This window comes from Herpailurus yagouaroundi, unplaced genomic scaffold, assembly GCF_014898765.1.
Source record: "Herpailurus yagouaroundi ecotype Mexico unplaced genomic scaffold, PumYag 185, whole genome shotgun sequence".
Classification (NCBI taxonomy): Eukaryota; Metazoa; Chordata; class Mammalia; order Carnivora; family Felidae; genus Herpailurus; species Herpailurus yagouaroundi.
Window position 1 is genome coordinate 3,714,239 of NW_024412416.1, and position 24,289 is coordinate 3,738,527.

Here is a 24,289-nt window from a genome sequence, read left to right on the forward strand (position 1 = left end):
GCGCGGGCGGGGAGGCGGGCGGGGGGCGTCGCCTGTCCCCTGCCCCCTCGGGCGCCCCTGGCCCCCGCCAGACCCCAGCCCCGCCGCCGGCCGCCTGGCTTTGCGTCGGCCCCTACGGATTTGTCAGCCAGATGTGACAAGATTGCGGAGAGGCGAGGGAAGGAGGAGATCTGATGTTAATCAGTGCATAGCTCCGAGCCAAACTTTCTCAAATGCGGTGTAGAAACATGCTCTTCTCATTTAAGGCATCTCTTTGTGGCCGTGGGGCTGCCACCGGTCGCCGTTTGACAGTTAAATGGAATGCCAACTAGCAGCCTTAATTGTTGGAGCAAAATTGTGTGTGTGTGTGTTTCGGGGGGGGGGGCGGGGGGGGGGAGAGGTGAGTGTCAGACACTCTAAGGTTCAGTTATGTCCCCCTAGGTTTATGGCCGTGTTCACCGCAGCTCTGCTGAAGACAGGGCATTTAAACCGGGCCAGACGCCTGGTCGCATCCAGGCCTCTGCTGTTAACACTTAAGGGGCCTAAAAAAAGGCCCCAGTGGTATCCTGGGAATCCCTGTCAGTGAGTGTGAGTGTGTGCGTGTGTGCGTGTGTGTGTGTGCGTGCGCGCGCGTGCGTGCTGGGGAAAACATGTGTTCCTGCATGCTCTGGGCCCACACAGCAGATGTAGCAACAAATTTTTTGTTTTTTAATATATTCTCATCAGAGTGACAAAGATTTTTGATTTGACAGTAAGTGAATTGAAAAATAGTGCTGGGCAGATTATCTTTCTCCTTTTTTTCTGGTGCCTTTTCATTCTTTGCTTCTCGTTTTAATTTGCTGTTGGAGCTCATGGGATCTTTTCAGAAGATCCCTTAGACTCTTCGCTTGCACTTAGATGCTTACGTGTTAAAACTTCTGCTCAGTGATAAATACACCGGCTTCTCAAATTGTCCCTTCCCGAACACGTTGATATGTATTATTAAAACCTCATTTAAAGTGTAATATGTCAAAATAAAATTTTCGGATGTCGTGTAAAAAAAAAAAAAACCACATTACTTCAAATGTTAGCAATTGGTCAGGATTCTGATTTTTGCTTTAAATGGGTGTGAACAGATAGACACCATTTTTGCTCTGGTAAATATTGTTGATAACTTTATCTTTTCCGGCGTACCTAAAAGAGTAACATGTGAGTCATTATTTGATTTTTTATCTGATAGGTTTGCTAACTTTAATTTCACCGAGAAATTATTACTGTTTGAACTCAACTGTTGGTGGAACGTGTTCCTGTTCTAGTTCAATGCCTGGAAAAGGTGGTGAAATCTTCTCTGAGCTCAAGCGCGGCTCATGCTTTGGGAACTCATAATTATGTTCAGACACCTGCATAATTTCATTTGGAAAATCATCCGTACCTGTAAATGCTGTTCCATTCAGAATAGCAAGGATTTAGCTAGAGGCCCCTCCTCCAGTCAGAAAGTGGTAAGTTGGGAGGGGTTATTTGGCCCTTGATCCCTGCTAAGATGAGAAACAATCATGTTTGCTCTGGTAATAATTCACATCAGAAATGTTAACCAACATGAAATAATTCCTGTGGAAGCGTGAGGTTTGCATAGAGCCTTATTTTTATTTGTGTATTGAAGCGTGAGGTTTGCATAGAGCGTTATTTTTATTTGTGTATTGTTACAACTCTCTCGCGCAGCCGTTAGGCCGGCCTCGCAGGCCCATGTTCTGTGTCTGAGAACCCTCAGCTTGGAAAGGAGGATCCACCCCATTGGGTGAGAAAAGCCATAGAGATTTCCCTGCAGAACAAATCATAATTGTTCTTTAAGCATACCGTTATCATTTATGAATGCCTAGGGATAAACATAAACATCGTGAAAGTTCAGTTTGTCGGTAAGATTAAATTGCTGCATGTGGGGTGAGGGGCAGAAGTGTCTTTTAGCCTTTGTATATGGCTTTAGAAGCTATTTTGACAGTGGCCATTAAGCGAGTGCCTTGCCCTGAAGCTTCCGCAAGGTAAATTACTTGCAGGAGGAGGAAGCTTTACCCCCCGCCCCCCCGGGTGAGTTTTCACCTCTACAGATGGCATTTAGAGTTACTTTTGTCAGAAACAGCCCTGTTCAAGAAGACCTAGAAATACCCTAGGTTAGAGGAAAAATCCTTCCTGAGCCACCCTTTTTTTTTTTTTTTTGATAACTAAGACCAAGATTTAGAGAGCCAGTATATTTTTTAATTACCTTCCTCCAAATACCCTATTGCAGACTTTTATTGTAGTTATTTATTTATTTGCCTCTTTTATTTTTGATGCCGTATCTGTGAGATGTTAAAGATAACTGGGTTCTGCGCGGAAGAGACATCTGGAAAGTTTTGTGGGGTTGTTTTTTTTTTTTTTTTCCTTTTAAATTGGTTTCCACCTGAAAACCTTATCTTCTGTTATCTTGTCATCCTTTGAAGCCCTTTCTCCTAATTCTGGAAATCCTAAGTTCCCGGTGTAGCCCCCTTTCTCTGCATGGACACGTGCCTATTTTTGTCCCCGAAAACCAAAAACGGAAAACAGTGGATCAAAACAAAGAGCAGACCCGCTGTGCCATGCTCCGATCTGGGGCCTTCTCAAACTTGGGGTGTTGCAGGGAAAAGGGCCACCGCCATCCTCGTCCACGCCTGAACTCATTATTTAAAAACCAGCCTCGCAAATCCTAGGAGAAGTTTGCCTTGGGGGGATGATCTCACAGGGCTAGCGTGAGGGCAAAGAGAGACGGAGGGATAAAATGTTGTCAAGGCCAGCTCCAAACAACCTGTGTGGAAGGAAATGACTGTCTCCGTGAAGGTAAACTTTTCATTCAGGCTACTTTTTCTTGCCTCTGGTTGTGTGAGTTTGTCTCCTCTTACAGACTCTCCCTTGAAGGATCCTTCCATACACCCAAACAAACATCACAAGCAGTTTCTATCTCTGCGCCAGCCTCCAGAAGCACTGGCCTGGCTCCGTAGCCCTCTGATGGTTTCTCGCGTTACTCGTTACGAAGATAAAAATTTTTATACGGACAGCTCGAGCGCTTCGTGATTCTCCAGGCTGGATTTTAAGGCAGTGACAAGGACGGTAATTTGCAGACTCTGGCCTTTTCTTTTTCAAAATTTCATTTTGGAAAATCTAAGGTCGCTTTTTGTTTTTTGTTTTTTTTTTTAACACTCGGTTCTGAAAATCGAGTTCTCGTTAAGCCCTGAAAAGAAGTGTCTGCAAAATTTTACTTAGAAATGTTCACCCTTTCATTGTTATCTTGCAACGGACGTGAAGTTGCAATGCTTGTAGAACTGGCTACCTTCGTTAAAATTATCCTGAAGTATGAATGTCCTTTTTCTGTGTTGGTTTTTGTGTGTTTTCCCCCAGAGCTGTCTCTTGCGTTCAAAAGTTCCCTACACCTGTAACGTCCCTCTGTTTTTTGTTACCAAAGGTTTCTGAAGATTGCCTCTGAGGTCCTCCCAAATTTAGGTTATAAAGGGGGGGAAATGTGTACATATCCTTTTATTTCCATATAGTTTGTTGTTGTTGTTGTTGTTGTTAGGTGTGTTTTTTTTAATGAAGAAATAATTGGTTAGGTTCATAAAGTAACACTTGCATATCTTTCTACTTTTTATATTTTCTGTTTTCGGAACTAATAATTTTAAGAAAAAAGGGCACAGCTGTTAGATGATTTTGGCACAGAGTTTATACTTTGATTTAAAGAGATCAAAAGAACGAGTATTTTCCCCACCATCCTCTTTGAAGACGAGCACACGAGAAGGGGGCAAGGGTGTCGCGCGTGCTTTCTCCTCACAGGTAGACTTGGCCCAACATCTGTACCTGCTCCCTCCCAGCTGCCCCTTCCTCTGCCAGACCCTTCCAGACCCTTCTCCCAGCCCCGAGCCCCCCCCCCCCCCCCCCCCGGGCTCTGTTCTTTTCATCCCCCTGCTTGCAGTGAGAAAGCAGATTCTGTCGGGTGGGTCTTCGGTGGGGGTTTTGTATTTGCAAATGATGCCTCCTGGTTTCTGAGGCTTCCCGGGTCCCTTTTTACAACTGTGCTCATGGGAAAGGGGGTGTCTCCTTGCGGCTGGGAATCCCGATGGCTCCATGAAGCCAACAGGCCTGGCTGCCGGTCTGGACAGCACACGCTCAGCTCACCTGCTGTTGCCTTTCGAGGTGTGCTCTCGTGGCCCGGGGACAGAAGCCTCTACTCTGTGGCTGGCCTCCTGGGTTTCACGCTCATGTACGGAATGAGCCTAGGACCATGGCATTTCCTGCACACGGTGAGGAGGGCACACCTGCTGCCTTGTGGGGGAAGCCTCCCCTGGCCTCATGCAGCACCTATAAAAGTTAACATAACTCTTGGGGCGCCGGGGTGGCTCAGTCGGTTGAGCGTCCGACTTCGGCTCAGGTCATGATCTCGTGGTCCGTGAGTTCGAGCCCCGCGTCGGGCTCTGTGCCGACAGCTCGGAGCCTGGAGCCTGCTTCGGATTCTTTGTCTCCCTCTCTCTCTGCCCCTCCCCCACTCACGCTGTCTCTCTCTGTCTCTCTGTCTCCCTCTCCCAAAAATAAATAAACATTCAAAAAAATAAAAATTAAAAAAAGTTAACCTAACTCTTGAAGGTCAGTACATGTTCCTTTTTTTTTTTTTTTTTTAATGTTTTTACTTATTTTGAAAGAGAGAGCCAGCAGGGGAGGGGCCGAGAAAAGAAGGGGAGAGAGAGAATCCCAAGCAGGCTCTGCACCATCAACGCAGAGCCCCCCGTGGGTCTCAGTCCCACGAACCAGGTGATGGTGAACTGAGCCGAAATCAAGAGTGAGTCGCTTCACTGACTCAGCTACCCAGGCGCCCCAAGTGTTGGTGTCTCCTTACCAGGATCCAAGTAAGGTCCATATGTTGTCTCTCTTAATCTGTAGGTTTACACTTCACTTTTTCCTTGCAACGTATCTGTTGAAAAAGCTGGGTCATTTATTCTACACAATGCCCCCCAGTCTGAATTAGTGACTGCTTCCTTGTGGTATTGTTTACATCATGGTTGTTCCTCTGTCCCCTGCATTTTCTGTGCACCAGAGTTGACCAAGGGGCTTGATCTGATTCAGATCTGAACTTTTTTATTTCTTTTACTGTTTTTAATGTTTCTTTTGAGGGAGAGAGACAGAGTGCAACCAGGGGAGGGGCAGAGAGAAAGGGAGACCCAGCATTGGAAGCAGGCTCCAGGCTCTGAGCTGTCAGCACAGAGCCCCACACGGGGCTCAAACTCACAAAACGTGAGATCATGAACCGAGCCGAAGTCGGACACTTAACCGACTGAGCCATCCAGACACCCCACATCTGGACTTTTTTCATAAGAACACCCCATCTGTAGTAGAACGTATCTTTCCAATCAGAGGCAACTGACCTGGTTGTCAACTTCTACATTTGGAATTGTGGAATGGTAGTATTCTAATTCTTCATTTATTTATTCACTAGATACTTCTATAAAGGGAATCTCTGTCTCATCAGCGGTTTGCACGATTTGTATAAAAAAGGATGTATGCTTGGGACACCTAAGTGGCTCAGTCGGTTGAGTTTCCAACTCTTTTTTTTTTTTTTTTGTTTTTTTTTTTTTTTTTAACATTTATTTTTTTTTGAGACAGAGAGAGACAGAGCATGAACAGGGGAGGGGCGGAGAGAGAGGGAGACCCAGAATCTGAAACAGGCTCCAGGCTCTGAGCTGTCAGCACAGAGCCCGACGTGGGGCTCGAACTCACGGACCATGAGATCGTGACCTGAGCCGAAGTCGGCCGCTTAACCGACTGAGCCACCCAGGCGCCCCGAGTTTCCAACTCTTGATTTCAGCTCAAGTCGTGATCTCACAATTCGTGGGATCAAGTCCTGTGTCAGACTCTATGCTGACAGCCTGGAGCCTGCTTGGGATTCTCTCCCCACTCCCCTCTTTCTGTCCCTCCTCAGCTCACAAGTGCTGTCTCTCTCTCAAAATAAATAAACAATTTTTTAAAAAGGATGTATACTTGGGGCGCCTGGGTGGCTCAGGCAGTTGAGCATCTGACTTTGGCTCAGGTTATGATCTCACGGTTCGTGGGTTCGAGCCCCACGTCAGGCTCTGCGCTGACAGCTCGGAGCCCGGAGCCTGCTTCCGGTTTCTGTGTCTCCCTCTCTCTGCCCCTCCCCTCTCTCTCAAAAATACATAAACATTAAAAAAAATTTTTTTAAGGATTTATACTTGATCTGTCCCTTTGTTTACCAGGTTTGGGGACAATTAATTGGTTCCCTAGCATTCCCTAAAGGCAGCTAATGATTTTTTTCATTTGTCTTTAGTATCTCTTGACTTTCTAGATTTGAATATAGTGAATGAATCATGTGAGGTTTTGACGAATTCAAAAACTTTATTCTCTGCTGTCATTGACCAGTCGAGCTGTAGAATTTTATTCCCTGATGAACACATACACCCCCTAGGACAGACACTGGGAGTTCCTCAGCTTTGTATCCCCGGGAGGCTCCTTGTAATTATCAGTACGTAGTAGATGCTTTAAAAACAAATGAGAACCACCACCACCACCAACAAAAGCAATTTGTTAAATAAATTTGTATCACTTCGTTAACTACTCGTGCAGAAAGATGGCATGAACGTCTGGTCTTGTGTCTCTCCCTAGGTGGGCTTCCGTCCAATGCTGCCAGCTGCCTCCTACGAGAAGCCCACCTGGCCTTTCTCTTCTCTTCCTCCCAGTTGTCCTTGTTGCCCGTCTGGCAAATGATGATGCTGCGTTCAGAATCCTAGTTGTGCCTCTGCAAGTTGGTGTATGTAACGAAAACAGTGGAAAAGTTAAAAATTGAAAGAAGTTAGAGAAAAAATGGGAGGGGAAGAGTTAGGGAGCAAAAAAAAAAAAAAAAAAAAAAAGGCAAATTCTCCTAAAAGAAGCAGCACAGAATGTATCTAAGAAGTAGAGACCTCCCCCACCCCTCCTTGAATGATGCAATTTCCGGAACCCCGAAGGCTGTCTCTGCAGCCACAGAGAGAATGGGGTGACAATTTTGCTGTAAGTGAAGAGAAACCAGGTCCCCTCCCCATAAGCTGAGGGTGGTCCAGCTGCCTTAGGAGGTGTTTCGTGTTATAGATCCTGACTGGCACGGTTTGATCTGCACCAGACTCTTCTGAGACTCAAACATATTAACAATCGTCTGTATCAGCCTTTAAAAACGCGGCTTGGAAAAACTTGAAATAGTTTTATTCTAAAGCTTAATGACTTCAAAAGTGATTTGTGATTTAGCAGATTGGGTCCTTTGGCTTTTTATGATCCTTATCACCGAGAATCTGGCACAGCCTTGGAATCTCACACTTAAGAGAGGGCAGCAGGCTCTAAACTTGGCCTTGGTGATTTCTCCTAGTTAGGCATTTTTACACGATTTTTATGTGGCCCTCTCCATCGCCAGCAGACAGCCTGTGTATAAATTAGGAACTACTTTTGGCTGCTAGTAAAGGCTCCCAAATAACAGTCGCCATCCTTCCTGCACAGCCGTCCCCCAGGGCATGACCGCAAAGTTGCCTCATGGTTACAAAATGGCATCTCAAGTCCAACCATCATATTCTTATCCCAGGATGGAAGGAGGAGGACAGCAAAGAAGTGTCCCAGCTGACTCAGCTCCCACTTACAAGGGGTTTTCTGTAAAGCTCCACCTGGTAACTCCTACTTGGATACCATCGGCCAGTTCTTCATCACCTGGCCCCCAGCAGAGACTCAGAAGGGAAGATGAGACGAAAGGCTATGGGATGGGCATCTGTAATTCGGAAGCACAGTGCCACTGCCGTCTCGATTCATTCATTACTCTCTCAGATGACACCAGTGCAGGGCTTACGAAGGACCCGGCCCCCTGCTAGCGGCTGGGTGTTGTTGGTTTGGGGTTTCAGCTGGTCCCTTGCCTCTTTTTGGAGCGATTCATTGTGCAGCAACTTTTATGGAGGGTTTTGTAATAGGTAGTTTTGGTAGCTCTGTCAGTGGAGTCAGACCACCAGAGCCCAGAGGACCCACGAACCTTGCTGTGATTCAGCGCTCTGGTTGTACCCATCGGTCTCTGCGATTCTTACCCGTGTATCCTCATTCATATGGCTGATAGAACTCCAGGGTGGGCAGAAACAGATAGCCAGCCTGTTCCCGTCAGAGTCCAAGGCATGGAGCTGAAGGTTTTGTGGTTTAATGGGAAGTAAGACCTAAGTCACCTGAAGCCACCAGTACCCTTTACCACCTTCCCGGGAAAGAGGCTCATTGTGGCGAGGGGCGAGGCGTGCAGGCTCCCCACCTCTGCCTCCGGAAGTAATCGTTTCAACAGGCAAATCACACTCATTTCATATCTGTTTTCGAAGGATTACTGAGAACAAACTCCAGAGTCCTCGGCCTGCCCCTCAAGGTCCTCTGCAGAATGCTTCCTGCCACCTCTCTGACCCACATTTCCTACCATTAACCTTACTCGCTCCGTCTACATAGGTTCTGGCTCCTTTTCTGTTCCTGAGCACTCAGCCTCTTTTGTGCCTCAGGGCCTTTGCCCTTGTCATGCCCTCTGCCCTAAAACCTTTCCTCCCTCTCCAGGTCTTCACTGGCTCCTAGCCATCCCTTGATTCTGTTCAAATGTCACCACTTCAAAAATCTTCAGTGATGACCTTATCTCAAACGCACTTACTGGGGCGCCTGGGTGGCTCAGTTGGCTGAGTGTCTGACTCTTGGTTTCGGCTCAGGTCACGATCCCAGGGACGTGGGATCCAGCCAGCCCCACGGCAGGCTCCACACTAAGTGTGGAGCCTGCTTGGGATTCTCTTTCCCTCTTCCTCTCACCCTTGCTCACTTCCTCTCTCAAAAAAATAATAGTTCTTAAAAATATTGGAAAGGCACTTACTTATACCCCATCCCGCCGTGCCACCCAGTAAAACTGCTAGCATCGTTCTGTGTCTTTTTTCATGGCACTAGCTTCCTGGGAAATGGTGCTGATTATTTACTTGTTTATTTTCTGTCTCCTCGGGATTATGCCCCTGGAGGGCAGGGACCTCGTCCGTCTTATTCAACACTTTGACCCCCGGAGTTTCGAACAAACAGTTCCTGGCTCATTAATGTTCAGTAACCACTTATTCATTTATTATGAAGTCTCTTGAGAGTGTGAAACTTTGGTGTCCTCAATGCAGGCTGATAATGCCTCACTCTCCGAGTTGCCGTAGGCATTAGATGAAACCTTAAGTGTAAGCACGGTTTGCACCGAATATGGATGTTTCAAGGTATACCCTGCCTCCAGTGTCCAGATTGGAGACGACCCTGATAGGCTGCAAGTTCCTTGGCTCCCTCAGCCCTAGGATGGGGATAGTATTACCTACCTCCCAGGGAGGTTGGAAGAAAAAAACGAGACAGTACGCGAGCATGCTTCGTGCAATACCTCGCATGCAGTTAAGTGCTCAGGAAAGCTCACCAACCGTACAGCTTTGGGAAAATCACTGACCTTCCGTATAAATATAAGTTTCCTGAGAATAATCCCCTCCCCACGACGACGTAGGGAGGGTTACGTGAGAACACCTATTCACACTACCACGCGGAGGGCAGATGCCGGAAGGACACCTTGCCTCACCGTTGGCCTCAGAAGCGTCTGGTAGAACTTTCCGTGATGATGGGTGTGTTCTGTATCTCCACCATCCAGTGTGGTGGCCGCTAAACCACATGCGTCTGCTGAGCACCCGAAACGTGGCTGGTGTCACCAAGGAATTGAACTTTTGATTCTGTCTTATTATAATTAGCGTAAGTAGCCACATTTAAATTTGGCCATTTGAACGACTTAGACGGTAGCGAGCGGCCACCGTATCGGACAGGGCAGAGTGAGGACCGGGAGGCGACGCAGCTGCCCGGCCGGTACGCAGTTCGATCCTGTGTCTAAGCCGCTTCACAGACGGCTCCCCTCAAAGAGGCAACCCCGTGGACCTGGAAACCCCGAAGAGTCTTGCTGAAATTGTGTGTGATTTTGTTCCTTCCTCTTCCCGTCTCTCCCTGAGACTCTCCCCGCTGAAGTCCGTATCTTGAGAGATAGGAAAACGTCTGCATGTACAGGAGATGAGTCGGCTTTGAAGCGGAGGGACACTCGTTACTCTCCAGCTCCGTCGTTCGAACCCCCTCGGAGGCCTGCACCGTCCAGCGGTGGATGTCCGTGCGGGTACCCGCTGCTGCTGGCGATTCAAGGCAGCCTGTCCTGACCGGACGCCTGGTCCCCAAACTGGTCGCAGAGCAGGGAAAGGAGGGAGGGACAGACAGACCGTCACACAGAACCTAAAAACGAGGTCCCAGCTTTCCATCCCGACACTGCAGGTAACCACTCGTCTGTCGCTTGCCAGGGGCATCGGTGATGTCTGGAGCACAAGTGACAGTTACGGACAAGCACACCAGAACCTCGGATGTTGATTGGTGGCACATCAAAGTGTCTAGTAACAATTCGGAAATAGTCTGATTAAAATGGGCGTGTAAAGGGGCGCCTGGGTGGCTCCGTTGGTGGAGCATGAAACTCTTGACCTCGGCGTCAAGCCCCACGTTGGGTGTGGAGATTACTTAAAAAATAAAATAATTCAGGGGCACCTGGGTGGCTTAGTCGGTTCAGAGTCCGACGTCAGCTCAGGTCAAGATCTCACGTTTCGTGAGTTCGAGCCCCGCGTCGGGCTCTGTGCTGACAGCTCGGAGCCTGGAGCCTGCTTCAGATCCTGTGTCTCTCTCTCTGCCCCTCCCCTGCTCATGCTCTTTCTCTGTCTCTCAAAGATAAACAAACGTTAAAAAAATTTTTTTAAATGAGTGCATAAAAAAGCAATTATCATGTCTGGATGAGTTCAGAATGTTGTAAAACATCTGCTTTATGTTTCCGAAGAATGGAACGAGTATTAGGATTCCTAAGGAAAGGATGTACATTTTAAGAGTTTTCCGTATCGATTTGCATGAGTACTTTTCATCCTGTAATTAGAATTTTTGGGTTTGATTTCATTTTAGAAGTGTTAATTTGTCTTTAAATAATGGTGCTATAATTTTTGCCACATTGTGGGAATTCCGATATGAGTGGGAAAACCCTGGGCCCTTAATATCGGAAGTTTTCTTAAGGCACTGTAATTAGCTATTTTTTGGTTCATAAATAATTCCTCTGAGATTTGTCTCCATGGATGTATAATGAGCTTTATTAAGCCTTATTCAAATAGGTTCATATAGAGCCACATGAATATTTCTTATAAAACAGCATTCATGGGGCGCCTGGGTGGCTCAGCTGGTTGAGCGTCTGACTCTGGCTCGGGTCATGATCCCATGGTCTGTGAGTTCGGGCTTCACGTCGGGCTCTGTGCTGACAGCTCAGAGCCTGGAACCTGTTTCAGGTTCTGTCTCTCCCTCTGTCTCTGCCCCTCCCCTGCTCATGCTCGCTCTCTCTCTCTCTCTCTCTCTCTCTGTCTCCCTCGCAAAATACATAAACATTTTTAAAAAACAGCATTCATACATTGGGTTTATGTCCCCATAGATACAAATCTGTCCCTAAACTAGAAGCTGCTAAAAGCAAATAGTCAGGATAGGTCAGTGGGTCTTGACCGCAGTCTGGAAAGATTTGGGGTTTTCGCAACCGTAAGAGGGAGACGCGTTTCTGTGGCATCGGTGGGCAGAGACTGGGGACATAGCAGTCATTCCACAGCACACAGGACAGCCACCGCCACCAAGAATTATTGGACTCGGGGCGCCTGGGTGGCGCAGTCGGTTAAGCGTCCGACTTCAACCAGGTCACGATCTCGCGGTCCGGGAGTTCGAGCCCCGCGTCAGGCTCTGGGCTGATGGCTCAGAGCCTGGAGCCTGTTTCTGATTCTGTGTCTCCCTCTCTCTCTGCCCCTCCCCCATTCATGCTCTGTCTCTCTCTGTCCCAAAAATAAATAAACGTTGAAAAAAATTTTAAATAAAAAAAAAAAAAAGAATTATTGGACTCAAAATGTCAATAATGCTGAAGTTGAAAAACCCTGAGTCAGATGTCAAGAGATACAGAAAAAGTGAGTTTGAAACTCAGGCTATGAAATGTGCCTGGAGTTGTTCCGTCTGAAGTTTCACCGTGCTGGGCCCGAGGTAGGATCACCCAGAGTTTCCTGAGGCTTTGCCTGAGTGAGAGCCTTTTAAGCAGAATCTTCAGGAAGGAGAGGAAGTATGTGCTGAAGCACGTCTTTTTTCTCTGATTGGAGCAGGGTCCTACTTTCTGCATCAGTGAATGTGAATTTTCTGTGTATGCTTCCAGCATCTTGCTGGCAAAGAATGAATGGCATCTTGAGGGACAGGATCCCCAAATAAGAATTTTTCTGCTTTTAAAAATCTTTTGAGGGGCACCTGGGTGGCTCAGTCCGTTAAGCGTCCGGCTTAGGCTCAGGTCACCATCTCGTGGTTTGTGGGTTCGGGCCCTGTGTTGGGCTCTGTGCTGACAGCTCAGAGCCTGGAACCTGCTTTAGGTTCTATGTCTCCCTCTCTCTGTGCCCCTCCCCTGCTCATGCTCTGTCTCTCTCCGTCTCTCAAAAATAAAGAAATGTAAAAACAAAACAAAACTTCCTTTGAAACAGCCCTGTCGATGGGAAGGTAGGTTGTGAAATATTGCAGAGGCTTAGTGCGGAATATGCTGGTAGCTGTGGAGAATACAGATGGCTGCTTCCTTGGTCAGCTGGCGTTCAGAGCCGCAGGGACGTTTGAGAATCCGGACGGCATATTAGGTGTGCTGCAAACAAAACTAAGGGTGCCTTTCCAGTTCTTGGGACGGTGTGTAACAGGCATTAAACCGGTCCTCATTTTTCTCCTCCCGGTCGAGATAACTATGTAATTACGTGTATAGGAATATAGACGTATGCGTCTGTGTATTGAACACATCCGTTTACATGTATAGGAGTAAAATCTCTGTAGCCAGAAGGTGAAATAATTTCTGGCTCTAAAGCAGTAATTTCTCAATCTTTTTGTCATTACTCCCCGTGTACCCGAGGAGACTAGATTTCTTATTTTCCTAATTGTGCCCCCCCCCCCCCCCCGCCCACCCAGGGAAGTTTTAGTATTATACCACATTCCGGTGTTCTGTTTACGTATGTGTTTCTGTGCTTTATATATATACCTCCTCGCCGCAAGGCCAGTGCTCACCGCCTCGGGATGGTATCACCCCGGAGGAGAAGGCATGGATTGTTACCGTAAGAGGACGTTGTGATCACAGGGAGTTCTCTGTAGGATATCGGATGGCTTTACAAAGAGCAAACGTGTTTTCTGTTTTCCGATAGCCTCTGGGAGGGATCGGGTAACGCACTGCTGTGGGCCGTGTACCTCCGTTATGAACAGCCCTGTTCCTTCGCCTGAGAAGTTCTTGTCTGATTGATCTGCTCGGGCCCATTGTAATCCAAAGGGAGTCATAGAAAACAGTCAAATCAGGGAGATTTTTAACCTGTATTTAAGCCAGCTCACTGATTTTTAAAAAAATCTTATTTTGGGAGTGCCTGGGTGGCTCAGTCGGTTGAGCTTCTGCTCAGGTCATGATCTCCTGGTTTGTGGGTTCGAGCCCCGCGTCGGGCTCTGTGCTGACATCTCAGAGCCTGGAGCCTGCTTCGGATTCCGTGTCCCTCTCTCTCTGCCCTTCCCCCACTGGTGCATGTGTGCGCGCGCGCTCTCTCTCTCTCTCTCTCTTTCTTAAATGTTTATTTTTGAGACTCTCTCTCTTAAATGTTTATTGATTTTTGAGAGAGACAGAGTGCAAGTGGGGGAGGTATAGAGAGACAGAGGGAGACACAGAATCCGAAGCAGGCTCCAGGCTCTGAGCTGCCAGCACAGAGCCCGACATGGGGCTCAACCTCACGGACCGCGAGATCATGACCCGAGCTGAAGTCGGACACCCAACCGCCTGAGCCACCCAGGCACCTCTAAAAAAATTTTTTAATACAAAAATGTCTTTATTTTTTAGAACACTTTCAGGTTCACGGCAAAATTGAAAGTACAGAGATTTCCCATATACCCCCTGGCCCCACATATGGACAGCGACCCCCTCCTTATCCACATCCCCCACCGGAGGGTACATTTGTGACAATTGATGAACCCACTTTGACATGTCATTATCACCCAGAGACCACAGTTTACGTTAGAATCCACTCTTGGTGTTGTACCCCCTCTGGGTTCAGGCAAGAGTATAATGACACATATCCGTCATTATAGTATATCGCACGGAGTATTGTCATTGCCCAAATATCCTCCGTGTTCTGCCTGTTCACAGCCCCCCGCCCTCACCTAACCCCGGTCAAGCATGGAGCTTTTTACTGCCTCCATAGTTTCACCTTTTCCAGAAGGTTCATGTAGCTGGAATCACATAGTGGGTGGCCTCTTCAGACTGCCTTCTCTCCCTTAGCAATATGTATTTAAGGTTCCTCTGTGTCTCTTCGTGGCTTGATACAACTCGTGTCTTTTTAGCACTGAACAACATTCCGTTGTCTGGATGGACCGTAGTTCACTTACCCATTCACCCCCTGAAGGACATCTTGGTGTTTCCAAGTTTTGGCAGTGATGACTAAAGCTGCTGTAAAACATCCACGTGCAGGTTTTCGTGTGGACGTATGCTTTCAGCTCCAGCGAACAGAATTTCTGGGTCAGACGGTGAGGGTACGTTTGGCTTGGTAGGAAGCCACCAGACCGTCTTCCAGAGTGGCTGCACCATTTTGCATTCCCACCAGCAGTGAGTGAGCGTCTCTGTTGCTCTCCTCGTGAGCATCTGGTATTGTCAGTGTTCTGGACTTTGGCCATTCTAATAGGAGTGTAATGGCCTGGTTTCTTCAGTAATATTTTTATTAAGACAATTTACTTACCATAAAATTTACCCTTATAAAGTATACAATGGAGTGGTTCCACTATGTTCCCCAGAGATGTGCAAGCATCACTACTATGTAATTTTAGAACATCCCCTTCACCTTAAAAAAGCAACTTGGCCAAAATTTAAAAAAAAAAATTTTTTTTCAATGTTTATTTATTTTTGAGAGAGAGCATGAGTAGGGGACGGGGGGCGGACAGAGAGAGAGACACACAGAATCTGAAGCAGGTTCCAGGCTCTGAGCTGTCTGCAGAGAACCGATACAGGGCTCGAACTCACAAACCGAGATTGTGACCTGAGCCGAAGTCAGACACTCAACCGACTGAGCCACCCAGGCTCCCCATCGCTGGTCAAAATTTAAAACATCTGTGCTTCATAGAACACCATGAGGGACGTGAAAAGATAATCCACAGGTGGGAGGAAATATTTGCAAATCATAACCTGTTCAGGGACTTGCACCAAGAGTATATAAAGAACTCATACAACTCAATACTAAAAGACAACCCAATTGAAAAATGAGCAAAGGATCCGAATAGATGTGTCCCTAGGGAGGATCTACAACTAAATGGGCAATGAGCTGCTGAAAAGATGCTGAATGGCATTAGCCGTCAAGGAAATACGAATTAAAACCACAGTAAGAGACTACTTCATATCCAGTGGGATGGCTGTTACAGAAAAAGACAGACAACAAGTGTTGGGGCCGTGGAGACATCGGATCCCTCGTACATCACTGGTGGGGATACAGAGTGGTGCGGCCACTTTGAAAAACCACTTGACAGCTTCTTAAAAAGTTAAGCAGAATGACTACACGGTAACCCAGCAATTCCACTCCTAGGAATGTACCCGGAAGAAATAGAAGTGAATACGTATGTCCACCGTCAAGTTATATGCAGGATTCCTTCTGGGGGTGATGGAGACGTTCCAAAATTAGATCATGATGTTGGCACAACTGTGCACGTGCTAGAAATCACAGATTTTGCACTCTAAGTGGGTGAATTGTAGAATTCTGTCTCAACTTAAAGCTGTGTTTTGGGGCGCCTGGGTGGCTCGGTCCGTTGAGCGTCCCACTTCGGCTAAGGTCATGATCTCACGGTACGTGGGTTCGAGCCCCCCCCGTCAGGCTCTGTGCTGACAGCTCAGAACCTGGAGCCTGCTTCAGATTCTGTGTCTCCCTCTCTCTCTGCCCCTCCCCCGCTCATGCTCTGTCTCTCTCTGTCTCAAAAATAAATAAAAACATTAACAAAAAAAATTGTAATTTAAAAAAAAAAGCTATTTTTAAAAAGATCAGAATAGGGGTGACTGGGTGGCTCCATCAATTAAGCATCTGACTCTTGATATCAGCTTGGGTCATGATGTCACGATTCATGAGATCGAGCCCCACATCAGGCTCTTTGCTGACATCACAGAACCTGCTTGGGATTCTCTCCCTCCCTCTCTCTCTGCCCCTTCCCTGCTCTCTCTCTCAAAATAAATAAATAAACTTTTTAAAATATATAAAATAAAAAGATGAGCACAAACAAAAAGAATCATATCTCCCCCCCCCCCGCCTGCCACCCATTAAACGTCCCTCCTCCCCACCTGCACAGCCCCTGGTAACATCAGGAGATTGGCCTCATCTTGATATTTCATGTAAATGGAATCCTGCAACCTGTGACGTTTTGTCCTTGGTTTGTTCCACTTAGCATCTTTCCCTGCGTGCTGTAGCACACGGCAGCACCTTGTTCCTTTCCATGGCCTAATAATACTCCATCGTGGACCCATTCATCAGTTGACGGACATTGGAGTTGTTTCTGCTTTTGGGCCACTATAAGTATTATGCTGCTGTGAACATTCAGGCACCAGGTTTTATGTGGGCCTGTCTTTTCATTTCTCTTGGGCATGTGCCTAGGGGTGGGACTGCTGGGTCATATGGGAACCCCGTGTTTAACTTCTGGAAGAACCGTCAGACTGCTTTCCAAAGTGGCTGTACCATTTCTACAATCCCGGCAGCAACTGATTTTTAAGTGAAGACTAGATACACACTCTTCACGCTGAGTTTCCCGAGTCCTGGGATGGAGTCTACCCTTCCCTGTCCCCATACGGCACCGCATAGCCCCTCGATTGGAAGATGGAGGAACCCCCCAAATGCACACACGCACTCCCCAGGTTCAGGGCTCTCCGGAATCGTGCAGATTCCACCCAGCAGCTATTCCCCAGAGCCTCTGTGTCGGGACTCCTGTGAGAGCTTTCTCTCTTTAGTAATACGTTATATTCTTCAGGCCTCTATCCCCTTTTGAGGAATTCATCTTAGAAATATATGGGAAGCTTGTTCTTAATACTAGAACTTAGCTGACAAGAACCTCCCTGTCTTCTCTTTCAGCCGTGTGTCTGCACAGCGTGCACCCCCACCGTGCTCCCCACTGCACACCGGGCACCCCCACACACGCGCAGCACTTGAACGTGCAGCTGGGCGTGTGCACAGGGCTGTGAGCCACACAGCCCAGAGGGTGGAATCAGGGAGTCCTCAGTGTGGTTGGCCACATCGTGTCCACCATCTGGGTGGACTTTTAGCCTGTACCACACGTTGGGGGGTAACCACGTCCACATTTGGATAATTCTCCATTCAGATCACACTCTTTCAGATCATCCAGGGCGGCCCCTGTGTCACCATCCGGGGCGACTGCTTTGGTCAACGTAGAGACTGGCGAAAATAGGGCTGTTCACCCCTCCCATGCTCTTAGTAACAAGCAAGGTGTCCCCTCCCAGCCCGCGCTCTCCTCTCACGGAACTGGTTCCCAGCCCATTGTCGCATGCAGAGCAGCTGGTGACGTGTTCCTCGTCTTCCCAGGGCACCGCGTACCCGCCTGGGTCTGGGACGCGGCGGGCACGCGCTGCTCGGCCAATGTCACTGAATGGAGGACCGACCGCGTGGTGTTCGGCAGAGCCCTGCGTGTGTCACTCACGCTCCCCGTGGGCCTGTGTTCTCTCCCGCAGGCTATCGGCTGCACTCTCAACTGTAGCTGCCAGACTTTCAAGCCGGGGAAGATCAACCACCGCCAGTGTGAGCAGTGCAGACACGGATGGGTGGCCCACGGTAACTATGTGTCCTCTTCCCGTGGCCTGTCGTGCTCCCTCGGAATAACCTAGAGTGGTTTGGGAACGGCTAACGTTAAATCCCTTCCCAGACGGCGAGCCCTTGTGTGTGGCCCCGATCTCTGGCTAACAGGCCAGGAGCTTTGTGTACGATCCCTTTGAACCTGAACGACCCTGCGTGAGGGGTGTGCTGGGTCATTCTGCAGCGACAGCAGCTCATGCAACGGCCTCCAGGGTTGCCAGATACAACCCAGAATGCTCAGTTAAATGTGAGTTTCAGAGACACAACAACTTAAGCTTAACTGTGTCCCCGTGAATATTTTTAGTTTAAACGTATCCCACTCAGTCACTGTTTATGTGAAATCCACGTTCGTGTGTAACTGGGCGTCCTGTATTTCAGTTTGCCAAACCCCAGAACCCCACACCAGCCCTGTGCAGCTGGTGAGTACTTGCAACGTGACTGGTGTGGCTGAAGGACTCCATTTCCAGGTTGATTGAATTTAATGAATGAAACGGTTTAATAAGGTAAAAATAATTCAGTAAAGTTAAACACGTTAAACACGTTAAAGTTAAAAATAATTCAGTAAAATTAAAAGTAATTTTTCAGTTTAACTGAAAAATAATTCAGTTAAAGTTAAAAAGGTTAAATAAATTTAAGCAGCCGTGCGTGCCTGATGACTGTCACATTGGACGGCATAGATTTCGGTGGCTTAAATCGGCAGAGCCTGATGACTTGGACGACAAGGCAGAGCCTGATGACAGACGAGGGCACGAACCCAGATCCGTCAGATCTTCACCGGCAGACCCTGTTCTTCCTGATTTTTCTATCTTTTGATTATGCACCTGCTGCATTTGTCTTCACTCCTTGTCCTTGCGTCTGTCCTACGTGGGGCTATTTCTTACTCCTTAGGGATGACACAGGGAAGAAAAAAGAATCTCAAGCCGGGCCGTTTTATTTTAGAAGTTCTTGTGAATAATTTAGAGCCTGATAGCTCTTAAGGCGGTTAATCAAAGGCGCCTACGTGGCTCAGTCGGTTAAGTGTCCAGCTCTTCATTTCGGCTCAGGTCATTATCTCATAGTTCGTGAGTTTGAGCCCCACGTCGGGCTCCATGCTAACAGCACAGAGCCTGCTTGGGATTCTCTCCCTCCCTCTTTCTCTCTGTCCCTCCCCTGCTCACGCACTCTCTCTCTCCCTCAAAATAACTTAAAAAAAAAAAAAAAAAAAGATTGTTAACATTTGCATGTTACTGTTTTTTTCTGTTGGAACACATACCTGAGAGCTCACACTAGCCTACCACCTTCTCCGTGTTTCTCTTAGCAGTAGGATCTTTACAAATGGACTTTCTTTTCTTCAATTTGATTTTTCAGCTCTGAGCAAGCTGAGGATCCCTCCCGTGTATCCCACAAGCCAGGTGGAGATTGTCCAGTCCAATGTGGTGTTTGACATCAGCAGCCTCATGCTGTACGGGACCCAGGCCATCCCTGTTCGCCTGAAAATCCTACTGGACCGGCTCTTCAGTGTGTTGAAGCAAGATGAGGTTCTCCAGATTCTCCATGCCCTGGACTGGACCCTTCAGGATTATATCCGTGGATACGTGCTACAGGTATGGTGAGCGTGGCCATAGTTCTCCTGGAACGTCGTCTCGAATCCATGTTCCAGTAAATGATGGAACCCGGTCGCCTGTAGTGCTCCAGTCATTGGTGGGCATCATCCCCTTAAATATTTTTCCTGGGGTGCCTGGGTGGCTCAGTTGGTTAAGCATCTGACATCTGACTCTTGGTTTCAGCTCAGGTCACGATCTCATGGTTTCGGGAGTTCGAGCCCATGCTGGGCTCTGCACTGACAGTGTGGAGTCTGCTCGGGATTCTCTGTTCTCGTCCTCTGTCTCTGCCCCTCCCCTGCTCATGCCGTCTCTGTCTCTCCCAAAATAAAAAAAAATAATAATAAACTTAAAAAAAAAAATCTTTTTAAAAATTTTTTCTAATGGCTTAAGCCCCCACCTCGTGTTCTGGGGAAAACGCAGCGCTTTCCCCCAGATACCCGTGAAACTTCCGGATGTGGGAGCAATTACATGTTCTCTGACTCAGATTCCACCGAGCTGGCCCTCCTGCAATGAAGCGTTTGCCCCACGTTACTGTCCCCAAGCCACCTACTGACACAAGGCCCTGCCTGTGCCAGATTTTACTGAGGGTGTGGGTGGGGGAGGACAGGAGTTCCAGAACCGCACGGCGGACAGTTAACAGCTTCCTGCTGCCCCACTTCCGGTCTTCCTTCCCGGGCTCCACCCTCCTGGGATGTGTCTGCCTTCCGGCTCCCGCTCGTTCTCTCGCTCCTGGACTCCCTTCCGGCCCCCGCACGTGTTCTCATCTCTCGGCTGTGCCGTGCCCTCCTCCCCTTCTCCCCTTCCGTTATTTTGCAGAGTAGTCTTACCTCCTCCTCGACCAGGTCGTGGAGGTAGGCCTCACGTGTCATATCTGCAAGCAAAGGACATCCTTCCTGGTACGAATGGTAGCATTTCTCTGACATCTGACACAGCTGCAGCTTTTTTCTTGCTTTGACATCCACGCTAGGAAGTGTCACAATTTCCCTGAAACGGACATTCGCTTCAGTCTCCTCCAGGTAGGCCGTGTCATTAACACAAACACTTACAACCATTTATCGACCTGGACCTTCTTCCGGTAAAATCTCACAAGGCAGGTCAATTTTCCAGCTGAAAAGCCAGAGGCTCCAAGTGCCTCTGAATCGTGGCCAAAGCCACTCAGGTCATACGTGGCCAACCCAGGATTTGAACCCGTTTCTTTCTTACCCTGACACCCACAATATTCCTCTGAAGGCATATTTGCTCACCTTGGATGCAGGACCCCCAGCAGGCTCAAAGCAACCTTTTATGTAGAGTAGCATTATGATCTTACATTATGACATAGATCAATATTTAATGATCCTAATAATCTTGCTTTCTGGTGTTAGGATTAAAAATATGGAATCAATTACCTTGAACCTCTAGTGCATCAAAAATTTATGATGTTACATCCCTCATCATCTTCAGAACTCTTACATGCATTGTGAAAGATCTCAGTAGGCCATCAAATACATGTTCTGTGATAAAATATTTATTGTAGTTTTGGGAAAAGTTAGGCCTTGCTAGAGTTTGAAAGATCTCCAACACTCCAGTGTAATTAAATCTCTGCTTTGCAAACACGGCCAGTGGATCAATACAGGTTCATTTGCTTTCTGATGTGAGTTGCTTGGGAAGATTATTAAACTCGCAGCAAAATAAATACTTGAGCTGTGCTAGGCCTGATTGCTCTGTCTATACTTTTTAGATAAAGAAGTTACTGTTGTTCAAATGATACATATTTTAATTTTGGGCGGGGGGGGGAATTATTATGCCTAATGGTTTGAAGTAAGATGGAAAATAATCACTTAATTTCCCTTAGGCTTGAGTAATATAATTTTATTTCTCTCTTCTGGACCACCGCTTATAATTGGTGCAGGTTATTTTCTGCACAGAGTCTCTGGCCTAGGAGAGTAGTGTGACTGGGGGGGGGGGGGGGCCGGACTCCGCGAGCCCCGTGCTCGTCCGGGGGGGCGTTTCGTTTTTGTTTTCCGGTATGCGCCAGGGCGCCCTGCGGTGCTCGTGGGGGCCCTGACCGCGTGACTCCTTCTAGAGAAGAAGGCGAGGAGCAGTAAAATTAATTGCGCTTTTTAATTCCGGCTTAGGATGCATCGGGAAAGGTGCTGGATCACTGGAGCATCATGACCAGCGAGGAGGAGGTGGCCACCTTGCAGCAGTTCCTTCGTTTTGGGGAGACCAAGTCCATCGTGGAGCTCATGGCAATTCAGGAAAAAGAAGAGCGGTCCGTCATCATCCCGCCGTCCACGGCGAATGTGGACATCAGGGCCTTCATCGAGAGCTGCAGCCACAGGGGTGCCGGCCTCCCCGCTCCTGTGGACAAGGGGAACCCCAGCAGCCTGCACCCCTTTGAGAACCTCATCAACAACATGACCTTCATGCTGCCTTTCCAGTTCTTCAACCCTGTGCCTCCCACACTCGTAGGGTCCCTGCCCGAGCAGTACGTGCTGGAGCAGGGTCAGGACCAAAGTCAGGACCCCAAGCAGGACATCCACGGACCCTTCCCCGGCAGTGGCTTTGTGACCTCCGGCTCCACACCATTTCAGGTGGAAAGAGAGCAGTGTCTAAACTGCCCGGATCCGGTGACGAAAAAGGAAGACAACGCCCATCTGAGTGACTCCAGCCCATACAACATCGTCACGAAGCTCGAAAGGACACAGCTGTCCCCCGAGGCCAAAGCGAAGCCCGAGAGGACCAGCCTGGGCGCGAAGAAGGGCCGGGTGTTCTGCACGGCCTGTGAGAAGACCTTCTACGACAAGGGCACGCTCAAGATCCACTACAACGCCGTCCACCTGAAGATCAAGCACAAGTGCACCATCGAGGGCTGTAACATGGTCTTCAGCTCCCTCAGGAGCCGGAACCGCCACAGCGCCAACCCCAACCCCCGGCTGCACATGCCCATGAACAGGAACAACAGGGACAAAGACCTGCGCAGCAGCCTGAACCTGGCCGCCTCGGACGGCTACGAACGCCCGGCCTTCACGGTGAGCTCTGCCGACTGCAGGCCCCTGGCCGGCTTCGGTGCGGGGGAGGCTTCCGGGGGCCAGCCGGCCTTCCCCAGCCTTGGGCAAAACGGGGTGCTTTTCCCCAACCTAAAGACGGTCCAGCCGGTCCTGCCTTTCTACCGCAGCCCGGCCACTCCGGCCGAGCTGGCGAACACGCCCGGGGTGCTGCCTTCTCTGCCTCTCCTGTCCTCTTCCATCCCGGAACAGCTGGTGTCGAACGAGGGGCCGCTTGACGCCCTTCCCAAGAAGAAATCCCGAAAATCCAGTATGCCCATCAAAATCGAGAAGGAGACCGTGGGAATCGCCAACGAGAAGAGGCAGGTGCTCAGCTCGGATGAAGACGTGCCCCCGCGGGTGGCCCGCGGGGACGAGCCGGAGGCCTGCAGTCCTCAGTCGGACAGAGCCCCCGGGGACCAGGACACGCGGTCAGGAGGAGAGACGGGCTGCCGCGGAGACTCGGGGATGAAGGCCGGCGGAGCCATCAGCAGAAGCCCCGAGCAGGCCCCGCAGCGCGCGGAGAGCGAGGCTAAGCAGGAGCCCGCGGTGCCGAGGGGGCCGGACGACGGCGGCCGTGAGCTTCACCTCACACCCGGGACGGAGCCCTGCGTGCCCTTTCCGGACTACGTCAGACTGCAGCAGCACCTGCTGGCCGGCGGGCTCTTGGGCGCTCTGTCCAGCAGAGGGATGGCTTTTCCTTGTTTCGAAGAGTCTAAAGAGCCAGACGTCGCGGGTCAGCGTGCACTCGGCCGGCAGAAGGAAGAAAACCGCTTCCAGTGCGACGTCTGCAAGAAGACCTTTAAGAACGCCTGCGGCGTGAAAATGCACCACAAGAACATGCACGCCAGGGAAACCCACGTGTGCACAGTGGAAGGTTGTAACGCCACCTTCCCCTCGCGCAGGAGCAGAGACAGGTAAGACACCCGTCGGTAATCGTGTCTCCCAAGGCACCGATTCTTAAACTCTACAGTGCGTCCGAGTCACCTAGACACACATACTTCTGAGCCCTGCCTGTTGAGTTTCTGCTTCAGCAGGTCAGGAGACGGTGGGTGGGGGGGAGGCCCGAGAGTTTGCATTTCTGAGTTCCCAGGGGATTACCGCTCCTGCTGTTCCAGGGACCACGGTTTGAGAAACACTGTTCTACGGATCCGCATTCCCGAATTCTCAGTTCCAAATCTAAACGCCCTTGGCCACAAAACCTGATCTGAAATGACATGAACCTGTTGCTAATCTTATTTTTTTTTTTTTAATCTCCCTATGCGTGGATTTTCTTATTCTATGTTCCATGCAGAAATACTAACGGATTCATTATGGGGACATGAACAAAATATTACAGTGTACGCAACGATTCTGCCTTTCTAAAGTCTAAGCAACTCTGAATTCAGAAACACATCTGGCCCAAAGGGTTGGGGGTAAGGAATCGTGAGCTGGTCTCACATGAGGCAGTGGTGGGGAGGGGCGTTACAATCCTGAGTGTAACTTCCCCCAAACTTGTCTGCTTTTCATTTTATGATATGAAGCCCACCGGATGAAATATTTTCTTTTATGTCTATTTAACCAGCTACGTTCAAAAACAAAGAATAGCTGCTTGATTGAAGGTTTTTAAATTATTTTTTTCAGTTTATTTACTCTGAGAGAGGGAGGGCACGCAGCGGTGGGGAAGGGGCAGACAGAGAGGGAGAGAGAGAACCCCAAGCGACACGGGGCCCGATCGAAGTCGTGAACCGTGAGATCACGACCTGAGCCGAAATCAAGAGTC

The 24,289-nt window shown here is 48.8% G+C and overlaps 1 protein-coding gene and 1 long non-coding RNA gene across 4 annotated transcripts in view; both read left to right on the forward strand.

Annotated features, from left to right (window-relative positions):
- The window catches only part of BNC1 (basonuclin zinc finger protein 1), a 51,082-nt gene extending 27,597 nt beyond the window's left edge, over positions 1 to 23,485 (forward strand). For 2 of the 3 annotated variants that reach the window (XM_040493508.1, XM_040493509.1), the window contains exons 4-6: positions 17,795 to 17,894; positions 19,263 to 19,498; positions 21,616 to 23,485. In XM_040493508.1, coding sequence (XP_040349442.1) covers positions 17,795 to 17,894; positions 19,263 to 19,498; positions 21,616 to 23,448 — 2,169 coding nt within the window. In that variant the 3' untranslated portion in view covers positions 23,449 to 23,485. The remainder of the gene's footprint in view (positions 1 to 17,794; positions 17,895 to 19,262; positions 19,499 to 21,615) is intronic. The other variant, XM_040493510.1, reaches the window with a different exon arrangement.
- Positions 412 to 2,022, forward strand: LOC121042315 (uncharacterized). The gene is made up of 2 exons (XR_005796105.1): positions 412 to 1,581; positions 1,625 to 2,022. It is a non-coding gene; the product is annotated as an uncharacterized LOC121042315 (long non-coding RNA).
- Positions 23,486 to 24,289: the final 804 nt, after the last annotated feature.